Source organism: Dermochelys coriacea, chromosome 1 (genome assembly GCF_009764565.3).
Source record: "Dermochelys coriacea isolate rDerCor1 chromosome 1, rDerCor1.pri.v4, whole genome shotgun sequence".
Classification (NCBI taxonomy): domain Eukaryota; kingdom Metazoa; phylum Chordata; order Testudines; family Dermochelyidae; genus Dermochelys; species Dermochelys coriacea.
The window spans coordinates 320,089,538-320,106,168 of NC_050068.2; the positions used below are offsets into that span (position 1 = coordinate 320,089,538).

A 16,631-nucleotide genomic window follows, 5' to 3' on the forward strand; every position below is an offset into this window, starting at 1 on the left:
TTCCATTTACTGGAATAACCCCTTCCCACAATGTTGACTAAGGTGCCTTAAGTGCATTCTACAACAAACACTTTAAATACAAGCATAGAGCCAATGCTCATAACTTCAGGTATTAAAATGATACATGCATACAAATAGTATGAATACATTCAGTAGAACATAACCTTTTCAAAGAAATGTTACATAGCGTATCTAGCATAAAGCATATTTCAGTTATGTCATATTTACACTCATATGCATATTTCTATAAAGCATTATGGGGTGCAACATGACAGGGGATATCCAGGAGCCTTCTGACGTGGTTCATGATTTGTCTTCAGAAAAATGGAGCTTCTCATCCCCAGCTAACCTTCTCCAATCTTGGCTGGCCTATACTCTTCCTTTTTCCTACCCACAATCTCATGTTTCTGTTTCAGTGAGTCTTTCTAGTTTATATGTCCCACAAACAACACTTGGTTCCTTTGTTCTCCTGCTGATGATTTTCCACTTTTCAAACCCCAGCCCTCTACAGATAAGCTGAAGTAAGTGGCTTCACCCAGCTTCAGGCAACCTTCTTAGCATACCTGTTGACTGGTAAAAGGACAGTTGTTAAGGTTAATTACTTTCCATTGTCCCTAGTCTGATTTATACATGCTACAGCCTCGCCAACAATGGTGGCTACACATAGACATAGAGACATTCCATGATACAGCAGTTTTCATAAGAACAACTTCATAATATCAATCAGAATTCATAAGTTATACAGACAGATTCCCCAAATTGCCACACCCTGGCATTCTACAAACTATTGGTTTCAGAGTAGCAGCCATGTTAGTCTGTATTCACAAAAAGAAAAGGAGTACTTGTGGCACCTTAGAGACTAACAAATTTATTTGAGCATAAGCTTTCATGAGCTACAGCTCACTTCCGATGAAATTCTCACTAGCCATCACCTTCAGCCCCCAACTAAAACCTCTCCAGCGCATCATCAAGGATCTACAACCTATCCTGAAGGACGAGCCATCGCTCTCTCAGATCTTGGGAGATAGACCAGTCCTTGCTTACAGACAGCCCCCCAATCTGAAGCAAATACTCACCAGCAACCACACACCACACAACAGAACCACTAACCCAGGAACCTATCCTTGCAACAAAGCCCGTTGCCAACTCTGTCCACATATCTATTCAGGGGACACCATCATAGGGCCTAATCACAACAGCCACACTATCAGAGGTTCATTCACCTGCACATCTACCAATGTGATATATGCCATCATGTGCCAGCAATGCCCCTCTGCCATGTACATTGGTCAAACTGCACAGTCTCTACGTAAAAGAATAAATGGACACAAATCAGACGTCAAAAATTATAACATTCAAAAACTAATTGGAGAACATTTCAATCTCTCTCGTCACTCGATTACAGACCTATAAGTGGCAATACTTCAACAAAAAAACTTCAAAAACAGACTCCAGCGAGAGACTGCTGAATTGGAATTAATTTTCAAACTGGATACAATTAATTTAGGCTTGAATAGAGACTGGAAGTGGATGGGTCATTACACAAAGTAAAACTATTTCCCCATGTTTATCTTCTCCCCCCACCCCCGACTGTTCCTCAGACGTCCTTGTCAACTGCTGGAAATGGCCCACCTTGATTATCACTACAAAAGGCTCCCTCCCCCACCCCGCTGGTAATAGCTCACCTTAAGTGATCACTCTGGTTACAGTGTGTATGGTAACACCCATCATTCTAGAGACAGGACAGACAAAGGGCAGGAAGGGAAACTGAGTCACAGAAAGATGAAGTGGCTTGCTAAAAGTCCTACAGCAGGTGAGTAGTAGTGCCAGGAAGTGGACCCTTGTCTCCTGTCTCCCATCCACTAGGCCACACTATCTCCCCTAGTCACCAGAGAAGTTTGTGTATTCTCTGCCTATTGTCTAAATGTTTGATATCATGAACCCATTGTCATTTGAGTGAATATCTGTTGTTATCTCAGCCACAGTTATCTTCTATTTCTGGGTGCACATTAAGCTTTCTATTGTTCTCTTGTAGTATTTATTTTAGTAATTCACACAAATAAAGATAATTGCATCTGTGCTAATATCAGGTGTGTGCTGCAACACATTGCACCCAAGAATGAACCCATCCTCAAAGAAGCACCAGCTTATTCAGTATGCTACAGCAGAATTGCCACGCAACTCAACACAAACAAACTTTGGTGATTCACTCACTGTATGGACTTCTATCGAACATTGGATCAAATCTGAGATCCTGGTACTGATTTTCAAGAATTTCTCTGAGAGATACCCAGGTTATGCTCAAGGGCCAACCTCAGGAACTGGTTGGCCAAAAGCTATGGACCTATCTCCCAGGAGAGACTAGCTCAACCATGAATTTCACAGAATTCAAAACTAAGGTCTCAATTCACCAAGGTGGTTGGTCAATGGGACTATCCATCTTCTTTAAAATAAGGCACATGTCTAAGTACATATCATAAAATTCATCACTTCACAATACCTTTCATTTCCCTACAATAGCACCCATCCCCCAGAGAGCAGAATAAATCTCAGTCAATGAGCATGAAAGGGCAGGATGGAAAAGCAGGAAAATAAGAGGTGCTTAAATTCTGCAGTAAACCTCCAGGATGCCATTCCAGCACTTTTTAGGAGAGCTGGAACAGTGTCTTATAGCACTTCCGGTACTTGCATTCTAGTACTTCATAAGCACAGTACTCACCTGATGAAGAAAAGAATAAGGGAAAGGGAAGGAGAAAGATGAAAAAATAAACAAGATTATGAAGATCAGTCATGTTCCTGGAAGTTGGGAGAGAAAAACAAATCTTGGTAAGGCTTCTTGGTTGTTCTTTTTTGTTTGTTTGTTTTGGAGGGGAAGGGGTTTGTAACTTACTTCAGTGCAAGATGCCACAATGACAAACATGGTTGACATGATCAGATAAGTAGCACAGATACTGATCTTCTTAAAAATAAGTTAATACATTGTAATGCAGTTACAACTGAACAGTTATTTTATTCAAAATGAGATATCAGATTGAAAAAGCAATGTTGCATTTGGAAAGTCATCTAAAGCCAGAATAAATGTAACTGCATAATCCTTAGGAAGTGTTGATTCAGTCTTGGGACTCACCCAAAATCCCACATGATGAAATCTGAATCAGCTATATACGTTTAGCAAGATACATTTTATTGTATAAAGTCCAGAGAAAGTTTTTTTTAACAGTACTTTACTGACTCCAATAGAAGAATTACGGAGTTATTTTTTCCTACTTGATTCTTGCCTCACTTACTTTGGAGTAACTCAAGAGTTACTCCAGTGAAGTCAATAGGCATAGCCCAGTGTACTATAGGTGTAAGTGAAAGGAGAATCAGGTGTGATAACTGTATGTGTGACACTTTTAAAAAGTAATAAAAGTATAGTGGATAAGAAAGTTTGGAAAGAAGAAATAAGAGTACTGAATTAATGAGCACATTGGTGGAATACAATATTGTTAAGAACGTACTGTATAAAACAATTTACAATAAAGAATATTTTCAAGTATTTCCCCCTCACTTTCTGACCTGCAATTATCCATAAGCAATGAAAAAGCTTCCAATTTATTTATTTTTTAAAAGTATTTACAAATTTCGTCCGTCAATATTTCTTGGTCTGCAGATCATTCCATTTACTAATTAAAAATATTATAATTAATGTAGAAATGATAAATTATGCTTTAGTTTTACTAATTCCTTCAATTATTACATCCCAAATGTTGAATTCCATATTATATTATAATATAAATCATCTGTTTTGTTAGTTAATTAACTAAGATGTCCAGCCAGGGATTAGAAGCAACACAATGTGAGTTATATAACTAAGGCCCTGCTCCTACAAAGAGAATTGTGCACCCATCCCCTGCTGCCCTATACTTGGAGCCTATTGAAGTCAGTGGGGCTCTGCATAAGTCATCCACCCACACCATTCTTTTTGCAAAACTTCATGCCCACACAGCATGAATTAGAACATTGTAATCAAATATACTCTCTGAAATTTGCTTTTGGCAAGTATTCAAGGACTCTATCTGTCTATGGGACTTATCTGGCCCCCGTTACTGGAGTATCTCAGCATCTCACAGTTTCAGTCCTGTGAGTTAGGGAAGAGTTCTAATACCCACTTTAAAGATGCAGAACTGAGGTACAGAGAAAATAAGGCCTAGATTCATGAAAGTACTTAGGTGCCAGAGCCCCAGATTTAGGAACCTATATCTGGGTTTAGCCACCTGAATCCCAGTTTTAGACTCCTCTGTGATTCACAAAACTCACTAAAATCACTCAGTGCCTAAGTTTTTACAGAAAAAAGTTCTGCACAGGTAGTGCCCTAACCACTGAGCTATAAGCTATTCTGATCGGGGAGGTGAATTCATCTCTCCTGTTGGAGATGTTCCATTGTGGGTAAATAATTAAAGAGTCATTTGGCCCAGAAAGAGAGTGAGAAAGTACACAAGAATGAGAATGACTCAATAGCCTAATGGTTACTGCACTCATATAGTAGGTAGGAGAGCCAGGGTCCAGTGCCCCTGTTCCAGGGACACTCTAATTATTATCCAAAGTGCTACAGCTTCAACAGGGAAGAGTGAGGGAGCCCTACATCAGCATATCCTATAGCCCACTGGGTAAGGGACTCATGTGAGAGATGGTAGATCCTTGTTCAAATCTCTTCTCATCAGGTAGAAGGGGAACTTCAAATGGGGGTTTCCCACATTACATGTGATTAGCCAAACCACTGGGCTAAAAGTTATAAGAGAGATCTCAGGAACTCCATCTCGTCTAGAAAAATGCAGCATGTCTCCTCAGCAACATGGACTACGTTGAGCACACCAAAGTTGTCCTCCGCTCCCTACAACAGCTTCCCATAAAATATTGAATCAAGTTCAGGGTCTAGCTTTTGAGGGGGGTAGCAGACTGTGGAATGGACTCTCCCAGGAACGAAGGATCGTCAGAAACTTCGCCTTCCATTCCAATGCAAGACGCATTTCTTGCGGGGAGAATGTTCTTTCTTTTTCCTTCCTTCTCTCTCTTTTTTCAGCTTTGAGGGCAAGGTGCTTCTCCTTGAAGCGGGCCACTGCCTGGTGGAGGATATGGCATCACTGGGATCGGTTGGTGGCTTGCTTCTCCTAGCTTGTGATGTCCACATCAGTTTTCTTTAATCCAGTCAGGAGTGTATGAGACAGCCTAGATTTAGGGCACCTTTTCTATCCCTCTCCCCATACAGGGTGAGCAGAAGGTATCCAAAAGAGGATTGCTCAGTCACTATAGTAGCTGCCAAATTGCACCCCATCTCAATCCAGGTGCCAGACGACCACCTAACTACTGCCACCTACATGCAGATTCATGGCTAAGGACTGCCAGATTCACTAATCTTGTCCCTGTCACCACTAGTCTGTCACTGCAGGACTTGGAAGGTTGGAAAGATGTTATTTTCCATAGTAGAAGCCACCGCATGATTTCTTTACAGGAGGAAGCTGATGCTCCTACAGTGACCACACAATCATGACAAGCTGGAGGTCTGGGGCCCAATGGCAGGGAAAGTCTGAGATGACTGAAGATCTCCACTTGCTGCAGCCCTCATCCACTTTCACAGCCCTGAGATCTAAGGACCCTCTTCCTCCTGATCCACCATTGAGGACTTAGGGGATTTGACTGTGCTTTGTCTGGGACCTCCCCTCAGACCTGTTCACCTTGGGAGACCTATCAGGAACATAAAGCTCCTGACGGCTTAGCTCTGAGGATCATTGGAACACACAAGCCCCTTCACCACAACAAGGTGACGGTCCCTCAGGAGGAATACAAGCACTAAGACAAGCACATAACAACACGTGTATAAATATATATATATTGAAAAATATATATATCCCACCAAACCAAAGCACTCCCGTGCACATAATTCTCCCCTTGGGGAGCAGGTAAAAGAGCAAGAAACACGTGAAAAATATTAGTCACATCACCCAAAGTACTCCTGTAAGGCACTCACATACTACAGAGATAAGGGCAGTATAAAAATCTACACAGATACAATAGGATCTGAATTTCCCCAAAGTTTGGCAGCAGTTAACACTGGGTTGTTCACTAAGCCCCATATAAGGATAGGGGCACATTGTTGGGGGTTGTCAGATATAGGCTTCTGGTTCAGGATGATATTTGAATAAAGAAATAATAATCAACTAAAGGCTTAAAAACATGAGAACTTGAGTAAAAACCCAGAGTTCGCCGTGATCTTCCCAGTAAAGAGAGCTTGCCTCAAAGATCATTGTATGGGTTCAGGAGAGGGTCTAATCTTATATAAGCAGATGCATAGTATTTGAATGCCAAGTCCTAAATCAATACAAAGCAATGCTCACTCTGGGCTTTTGATTCAGCTCTTTTACTCTTATCCTTCTGACAGATACTGGTTAAATCATAAGTCTAGTATCCTGATAGCATTTTGGATTTCACACTGATTTTAGTTATAAAGGTTATCATTTTGAAACTGCATTATACTAAAATTAGAGCTGCATGAAAGGATTCTGCTGTATCATGCAGATTTTGAGGAAACAGGTTTAAAGGGCAAAGCTGTCAGAGGAAACATAACTATATACTCATTGACTGAATAATATCTTCCTCTGCAAGTAGCCCCAATTGTTTAAATAGAACTGAGTAGAGGTCTGATGAATGTGAATAAGAGTGACAGATCTGGCCCATAGTGAGCACCTTCCTATGTGGGCATACCAAGAGAGATAAACTCTGCTTCTTGGCTTAGTATAGCCTTGGAAACTCCTTGTGTGACCCCAAGATAAGATTGAGAAAGAGACTAGAAAATACATGATTTAAGACTTCATAGAGCTGATATACCACCCCATTCCCCACCCTTTGTTGAAAGAAAAAATCATTAGTATCTTAGTTTTGTTTTTATTGGATCTTAAAGAAAACAAATTCCAGACTTAAAAATAAGTAAGTCTTATGAGAGTCAGAAGTTTACTTTAAAGTCATTCTTCAAAGTATCACCTAATCAAAGGATAAACCAATTGTCTCCTTAAAAGGACATTATTGTTCTAAGGACAATGGCAAAACTGAAGGGCCCAATAAAATAAAGTCTGAACCAGAAATAGTGAAGAAACTCAGCCATGAGTCCTATAGATTATTGACTTGAATAAACATGTCTTTTATTTGGCTTTGACTTAATGTCTTATAGTGATGCTCCAGCATGTTGATTATCCCAAAGAAATGCAACTTTTAGAACACATGAAATTTCCAAACATTTCATGCTTTTTTTTAGGAATTTAACCATTTACCTGAAAATGTTCCATCAAGAAGAGAATTAACAGGAGGAGAAGAAACTTTTTAACCAACTTGGGAGAAAAAAAATCTTTTAAGAGCCTTTCATATTATTACAGGTTTCAGAGTAGCAGCCGTGTTAGTCTGTATTCGCAAAAAGAAAAGGAGTACTTGTGGCACCTTAGAGACTAACAAATTTATTAGAGCATAAGCTTTCGTGAGCTACAGCTCACTTCATCGGATGCATTTGGTGGACTAGTCCACCAAATGCATCCGATGAAGTGAGCTGTAGCTCACGAAAGCTTATGCTCTAATAAATTTGTTAGTCTCTAAGGTGCCACAAGTACTCCTTTTCTTTTTTCATATTATTTAAATTGTAAACAAGAAGAAAACATCCATATTAGAGGACAAGGCTGTTTGGAGGCAGCTAGAGATAGCGAGAAAGGAAAAGAAAGACTGTTGTGAAAAAAAGCATGAGATGAGTCTATTTGAAAAGTTGATATAAAATGACAAGCTTTAGAAAATTTGGAAGACAGCACAGACATATCTCAGAAAAGGAGATTTTTCAAGACAGATCTTTGGCTGGTGTAAACCAGTGTAGCTCCATTGACTTCAGTGGAGCAATGCTGATTTTAGTAATACGAGCTGTGAATATGGGGCTTCATATTTCAGAAAAACAGAATCTTTAGGAAAAAGTTGTGCCCTCACACACTCATGCACAGCTGTGAGATTAATTGTGATAGATAATTTATTAAACAAACTTTTCCTCTTTTTCTGCTTGCAAATTGGGCATGGGCAGCTCATAATTTCCTCAATTTAATTTATTATTCCAAAATTATTTCCTGAATAATGGCTGTTACTATTGCTTGGTCCTGTGGTTGTTCATGAACATTTTGTCACTGTTGAGTCTAAATAAAAGCTGTTTTACTTGACCACTCAGCAAGTCAATGTCAGAACAAAGAATAGAACCCAGATGGCTTTGCATATTACGCAGTGCTCCAACATACTTCCTCTCAAAGGCAATTTCTACCACACATCTGCCAACTTTTTCTCTTTTAACTTCCTTCTACAATTCCAAACATCACTGTTTATTGCAATTCAACAGAGATAAACTATGATGGCAGACTTTGTTAGTAAATTGCCTAGCTACACACACAGATTAGCTCTTTTCCAACCTCTCTCCCTGTACTGCTGACTGTCTAATAAAGAATTGTTTGTGTTTCTTAAAAAGGATTTCCCAAAATGAGCAGCCAAAGCTCAGGAAGCATCACCTGAATCCCTCATTTTATACCACATAAAATGGACAAACTAACTTTTACTATAGATATATTTGTAGTAAAAGATCCTGGAACCATTGTTAAACATACAAATATTCAACTTGAATTTACTGTAGTAGAAAATACCAACATTTGAGAACTTGAATCCTTTACCAAAGCTGTTGAAAACGGGGTTATGCAGCAAATGCTGTAATGGGTAACTTTAAAAAGAAGCATTTAGAAAACAGATGGAACAACTCAACATGGGATCTTGATGGGTCAATTTCTTACTAAGGATCACAAGGCTACTTGAAGTGTTTTTATTAATTGAGAACCATATACAACACCCTTACTCCAGTGCTATGTGAATAATCCTTTGTATGAGAGTAATCTCTTTGCAATTATATGGCCACCTACTAATAGAGTATGTTGAATCCTTAATCCTGGTATTGTAAGTGAAAACAGTGGGCACCTCATTGAAAAATAATGGCAATCAACAGGCTTGAATAGCTTTAAAAAAACATGAACTTTCATTGAATTCAAGCAGCTTAAAAGGAAATTCATACTATTTAGAGAGCAAATCAGAGACTTGAAGGTTTATTTTGTTATGGCACCAATGGTCCTCTAAAATACTGTGATTCTCCACAAGCCGGTAAACGTGTAAGAGATGCTTAATAGACATTTTATTGTTTTTAATTTAGTCTTCAAAAAGCAGTGAAGCACATTTCAAAGACACAAATGTGTATCATTAAAGAGGCTCAACTTTTGATGTTGCAACATTTTCGAAGATGCTGTAGTCTCTGTGTATAGGAATGTATGTATGTTAGGTAAAGATGGACCTGAGTTGCAAAATAGTCATGAAAGGGAGACTAGGCCCAAAATAGTCATGAAAGGGAGATAGGCTCAAAACTTAAAATTTGGAACTCTGTCTGAGTGTCCCTAGTTTTGAAGGGTAGGAAGAACCTCAGAATTGATATTCTGATTCAGGACCATCTTTCTGTTTAAGGTACATCTTCTATATACATTTCAACAATCCTTTCCAGATCAAAGAAAGCCTATGATTCAATTACTGTAGACACTACAATGAAAGTCAGAAATTTCTGGGGGAAAATATGCCATTGGTGTAGTGAATAACTTGAGATATGCTCTCCATAATAGACATCACTCTTACATGAAAGGAAAAACAAATAATTGAACAACTTCACAAAGCAGAAAAAAAGACAATGATGATTAATGGCTTAATCATTCTTTTAAAAATATAATCTCTGAAATTTGTCATAATATGCCACTTTAAATTCAACATATTTAGTAATTAAAATACATTATCGATTATGTATTTACTTTGCTTTGTCTATTTGTAGACATTTTGATCATGCTTCTCATTCTATATCTGAGTGCTATATTTAACATATGTTATTTGTTTTCCCTTAAGAAACGGGCACTAAATAACTCAGATGATGGGGAATAACATACATTTTCTTTCCTCTGGTTTTTTCACTTGAATCCATCCTAAGATGGCCAATTTGTTTGACTTGGTGATTGAGTGTGTGGGTAGCTGGTGGTTAGGCTGCCTGTGGCCAAGTGTGTGAGGTTAGTTTGGTGGAGTTGCTAGAGTGTGGGTGAAAGAGACAGTGAATGAATATGTAAGATGACAAAAGACAGTGTCCAGGCAAGGGAGAGAGTGCAAACATTTAACAAGTGAGTGGGAATATGGGATGGTGTGGGGGTGCAAGAGAGATAGGATGAATTAGTATGAGACAGAATGAATAAATGATCGATGTGAAGGAGGTACAAAAGGAGAGTGGGGATGGAAAAAAAAGGAATAGAATGTGACGAGAAATAAAAGGGGAACAAGCAGAGTTTAAAGTGATTACAATTAATAAGATTAATAGAAACAACACACCCCTGTTCTGCCATACACTCCATAGGACAGGCAATCCAACAGGTGGGAGAACAGGACAGAAGTAAAGAGCAGGAAATAATGTAGGACTCAGAACAAGGAAGATTTTTAAAATTTAAATGAGCAGAGCTAGCTTTATCAGTACAGATTAATACACTAAAGAGGCATTCATTATTGTTGATAATGCTTATCATTTCTATTGAACTAGCACCAAAGGCTTAACCTGACAAGCATCTGTATATATAGCTATATGTTTATGGCCTAATATAAAGTTCAGGATGCATATCTTTTGGGGATTTGTCATTCATAAGTAATACAACCATCACAAACTCATGCCATTAAAAACCTTCATATCAGTCCATGCAATTAAAAATTTTCTTTAAGCTCATTGGGTTGAAATCCTGCCATTGATTTCACTGGGATCAGAATTTCACCCTTTGTATATACATGTACATGTTTTGATTGTGTGGTTTGTGTGTGTGAGTATCATGCACCTAGACAGGCACCCTGTGTGTTTATGTATGGGTGTGTGTACAAATTCATTTATTTACATAGATATGCACATACCAGAAATGGTGACACACACACACATACACAGCATACATGAATTTGTGAGCTGTAGGTACTAAAAATTACTTTAAAAAACACAACAGCAAGTTGAGTACAAAATTTAAGAGGCTATTTATAACAGGTTGTAAGAATATCAACATTTCAAATATAATGACAAAACTGTACAATTTTTATTACTCACTGTATGATTTAGGTCTTGTTAAAAAAATGGTACTTAAAATATACTCCCATTCCTCTGCTGAATAGGAAAGCGGCCCTTGACTGCAGAGATGTGCAACTATTAAACACAGTTAATTTATACAGGCTATTTAAGATGTTAAATGAACTATAAAGGCCAGATGACAGAGACAAATAATGCTCTTCCCTGAAAGTGAAGAGTTTCAGGCCCTGGATCTCCCTTTCACATTGGCACATTGTGTGATACTCTGTAGGGCCTGGCTGTTGCTTTCTTTAAATAGCTTAACCTTCAGCTCTGTGTGGTCTGTGTAGTACCACAGCCTGTCAATTAAAGAAAATCAATATCTGGCCCTTTTCTGCCAAAAATGTGGAGTCCCCTTTGGGGGTAAATAATTAGTTCAGAAATGCTTTGGGCAATAATTAACCAAACTAGACTTATTAAGAAAACCGCCTGCAGCATTTTTCCTTCTAAGAGGTGTTTAATATCTTTCACTTCACTTTTAAATTATTTTGATTTAAGCATTGGGAGGGTTACAGCTAACATGGTTTGACTGGACATCTTCCTATGAAATAAATTATGCTTAACTGCAAGACCTCAGTGCCCCTTTAGACTTCATCTTCATCTATCTGAATGTGTAGAGAAGGTGTATGAATGATTTGACAGAAAAGCCCCTGATTTATATTGTTATTCAATGGAGGGAGGGGATGACTGCATTAGATACAGTTTGTTTAGATCACAGTTTATGGGCCCAATCCTACCGTACCTCTGCACACAGATATCTGAATGAAGGCAATGAGAGTTCAGCATACAGAGTAAAATACTGGTCCTATTGAAGTTAATAAAAGCTTTGTCATTGAGTTCAATGGGGCCAGGATTTTATCCATGGAAGGCTTTCAGGGGGTGAGGTCCAAAGACTACAAGTTGACTTCATTAGACTAAATGCCAGTTAAAATTCAATAGTAAAAGTTCCTGGCTGGTTGGCGATCAGCTGCATATGTTATGGGCTAAACAGAGGCTGTTGGAAAAGGGGAGAAGTTCGTGAAATTTTTGTTTTAAATTTTTTTTCTCTTTTTTTCGCTCAAAATTTTACAACCAGCTGTAGAACTGAGGCTCTGATCCAGCAAAGTACTTCACCAACTATTTCAAGTCTAATCTCTTTCCCGTTACTGAAAGGATTAATTGGCCCTTTCACCTTGTTCTGGCTGTGAGTATCACAAGGGCCTTGCTCCTGATTGTGAGTTGGAGACACGTCTTTTCCCATCACATTTGCCTGGTAGATGTTATTTTGCTTGTAGTCCTCTCACATGATCTAGCATTGTGTGCTCTCCTAACTTCCAAACAATTACAAAAATCTTTCCCCATGTGCACTGAGTGCCAAGCAACTCAACAGCTTTTATAGATTCATTAAAGTACATGGAATTAGCAATCTGGGAATTGTTGTGTTATGACAGGTGAACTAGCACAGAAAATGCTTATAAATTGTAACCATAATATTAAGCACTAGAGTTGGTATGTGTCAAACATTTGATAAATATTTTACCAATGAAAATATCCATTGAAAGGAAGATTCAAATTTTCCAACAGTTCTCCTAAACAAAACCTCTATGAAAAAGAGCAAAATGTGAAGTCATATAATACCTTTCCACCACCAGTAGTGAATTATAAAGTTGGTGCTTCAAAACTATAATAGATAAACCCACAAATACCAAATGATAAAACAAATAAGAAAAGAGGCAAAGGGAGGATAGAAGCTCCATTCTCATCATAAGTATACAATTAAAGGCCATTTTTATTGTCTCCAAAACCTGATCTTACTCCATCACATTACTCTGTTGAATAATTGTCTTCAATTGAATTATTCTAGTGTAACTGAGAGCAGAATCAGGCCGATTATGTGTAGTTATGTGGGCCATCAAGAAGTTAATTACTTACAGAAACCAACTTCAGTTGAGTTGAGATTGTAGCAATCCATCTTATCCTGGCATAAAAGAAACCTTCCACATTTAGCAATGTCTGGTAAAACATTAATTCATGCTTCCACACAGGGATAGTTGGCTTGCATTTCCAGTGAATCAGAATGATTCATTTAGCAGCAACTTTGGATCTTTCCTTTTCCCACCGATTGATGAGATGTAGAGAAATAATGTTACCCAAAAAGAAATGCATATAAATCATTGTTCGTAATGATCCTGGGCATCCAAACAATTTGCCTTAACTCTCCAAAGTCTTGTTGCTATTTGGAATTGCTGGACATTCTCTGGTGGAATATTTTTTTCTATTGGGGAATGCAGAAAACAGAAGTACTGCTTTCCACTGCCTTCCACAGGTCCCACATTCTCTTTGCAGGTTGATGATAAGCACACTCCAACTCCCAAGTCCTTCGAATATCCCCCTAGAGTGCCCAACCCTTGATCCACTGGACAATCGCAGAATTCCCAGATCCTGTGCTCCCAAAGGATCAGAACATGCCAGCTTAGCAGTTATACCCTACATGCTCAACACACAGCATTTAGATATGTTTATAGTAAAAACAAGAAGTTTATTTAACAAAGAATAGAGATTCAAATCATAGCAAGTCGAAATATTGTAAACAAAGGGTTACTGTTGCAGGTCATGCACGCTCTGTCCCACTTTGGGATGGAGCAAGGATTATTATAGACCCCAGGCCAAGTCTGTGCGATTCCTCTGGGTCCTGGAGTAGTGTGGCCAACAGCCAAAGTCAATATATTTGCCCTCTCTATAAGGACAGGGTGGCCTATCAGTCAGAGTCCATATAGTTGCCAGTGTTCCCTCTAAGCTGCACACCTGTGTGGCCGCACAAGAGTCAGTCAAGTGCCGTGCCCTTGCTTAGTAGACCCATGCACATCCAGTGACTAGTGTTCAGGTGCCTTCCCTCCCTGCTCTGCTGCCGTGCTGCTCCTGTCCTCTGCCTTGGAGCCCCTGGACAGCTGCTCCCAGGACCCTCCTGCTTGCTGTGAAGAACAGTGGGGAGGGAGGGCACTGATGTCAGGGTGTCCCCCCTCCCTCCCGCCCTTGTACCCCCACCTCCGCAGAGCGCGGGAGTGGGGACAGGGCTTGAGAGTTAGAGGGAGCTACTGGTAGTTGCTGCAGTCTGAATGAGCCTTCAGACTGGTGAGTGCCTCTCTACGTAAAGGGAAAGAGTACAATCTCTCATACACTTCCCCCACAGCCAGCACATACACACTCTGTCCCTGTCTCTGTCTCTCTCTCTCACACACACACTGTCTCAGCCTCACACACACATACACTCTGTGTCTGTCTCACTCTCACACACACTGTCTCAACCTCACACACACATACACACATACACTCTGTGTCTGTCTCACTCTCACACACACTCTCAGCCTCACACACACTTACACACATACACTCTGTGTCTGTCTCACTCTCACACACACTGTCTCAGCCTCACACACACATACACACATACACTCTGTGTCTCTCTCTCTCTCACACACTGTCTCAGCCTCACACACACATACACACATACACTCTGTGTCTGTCTCACTCTCTCTCTCTCTCTCTCTCTCTTTCTCTCTCACACACACACACTGTCTCAGACTCACACACACATACACACATACACTCTGTGTCTGTCTCACTCTCTCTGTCTCTCTCTCTCTCTCACACACACTGTCTCAGCCTCACACACACATACACACATACACTCTGTGTCTGTCTCACTCTCACACACACTGTCTCAGCCTCACACACACATACACACATACACTCTGTGTCTGTCTCACTCTCTCTCTCTCTCTCTCTCTCTCTCTCTCTCTTTCTCTCTCACACACACACTGTCTCAGACTCACACACACATACACACATACACTCTGTGTCTGTCTCACTCTCTCTCTCTCTTTCTCTCTCACACACACACTGTCTCAGCCTCACACACACATACACACATACACTCTGTGTCTGTCTCACTCTCTCTCTCTCTCTCTCTCTCTCTCTCTTTCTCTCTCACACACACACACTGTCTCAGACTCACACACACATACACACATACACTCTGTGTCTGTCTCACTCTCTCTCTCTCTCTCACACACACACACACTGTCTGTCACACACATACACACTCTCTCACACACACACACTGTTTCTGTCTCTCACACACACACTTTGTCTCTGTGACACACACACATACACTTCTCTGTCTCTCTCATGCACGCACAGACACAGTCTGTCTTTCTCACACACACACACACTGTCTCTGTCTCTCTGTCACACACACTCTATCTCTCTCTCACACAGACACACACTGTCTGTGTCTCACACACAGGCCTGCCGATAGTGTGGGGCAAAAGGGGCAATTGCCCAGGGGCCTGGGTGATTTAAAAGGGCCCGGGGTCCCTGGCCACTGCTGCTGCTGCAGTAATGGTGACTGGCAGCCCTTGGCCCTTTTATATTGCAAGGGCAGACCGCAGGGCTCCTAGGCACGCATGGCCCCTCCGGGGCTGGGCATCACATCTTGGGGGTCTCCGCGGGCTGGCACGGCGTCAGTCCCGGAAGTGACGGATTTGTCACTTCTTCCCTGGGCCCAGCCCTGCCCCCGCTAAGGATGGTCCTGGCCCTGGGGCCCAGAAGTCCTGTTGGCGGGGCTGCTCACATATCCATAGATACACACTGTCTCTCTCCCTCTCTCTCACACACACACACACACGCACACTCTGTCTCGTTCACACTCACCTCCCAACACATACTTGTGTTGTTACTGTTACTCCTTGATACTTCCTGCAGTGCACATATATTCTCTGTAATTTCATTCTTTCAAAGTGCTGTTATTTTATTTTTTGATTGGTCTATGCATTTCACAATTTTATTTCTCTCTAATGTTTAAATTTAATTCTTTGAGTAGCGAGTTCTAAAATGCCTAACCTGTCCTGGCTGGAGTAATTATCCCTATGGTAACCATTTAAAAATATATACTGTATTTAGGTTTTTTGATTCTACTGGGGGTGCACATCCACACATTACCTTGATATTGGTGCTCATAACAAAATTCATTCTGCACATGGATGGAAAAAAATAGAGGGAACATTGAAAGTTGCCCTCTCCATCAGGGCCGTGCAGCCTAGCGACCAGTCAGTAGGATTGCCCTCATGATCAGGGCTGGGCGGCCTAGCGGCCAGCGTCAACAGGATTAGTGAGGTGGGCCGCCACCTCAGGATGGGCAGCGGCCAGGTTAAGAGGACCCGGGCCCTGCCTCTCCACCGGGTCCCAACCCATGGCCACCAGCTCAGCGGTGATCCAGCCAAAACACGTTGAGCTAGTCTCTGGTTCTCCAACCACCTTCCTGCAAAGACTCGCTGGGTTGCTTCCTACCCGCTTGCCCACCACTTGTGGTCTTGGGGTTCCCCCAGTCTCTCCTTCCTCTGTGGTATCCAGAGCCTGGGGAGCATGGGCCACTGCCATC

The 16,631-nt window shown here is 40.7% G+C and overlaps 1 protein-coding gene across 1 annotated transcript in view; it reads right to left on the reverse strand.

Annotated features, from left to right (window-relative positions):
- Positions 1-310: 310 nt before the first annotated feature.
- The window catches only part of TAFA5 (TAFA chemokine like family member 5), a 612,146-nt gene continuing 595,825 nt past the window's right edge, over positions 311-16,631 (reverse strand). Inside the window, exon 4 of the mRNA XM_043496337.1 lies at positions 311-570. Coding sequence (XP_043352272.1) covers positions 532-570 — 39 coding nt within the window. The 3' untranslated portion in view covers positions 311-531. The remainder of the gene's footprint in view (positions 571-16,631) is intronic.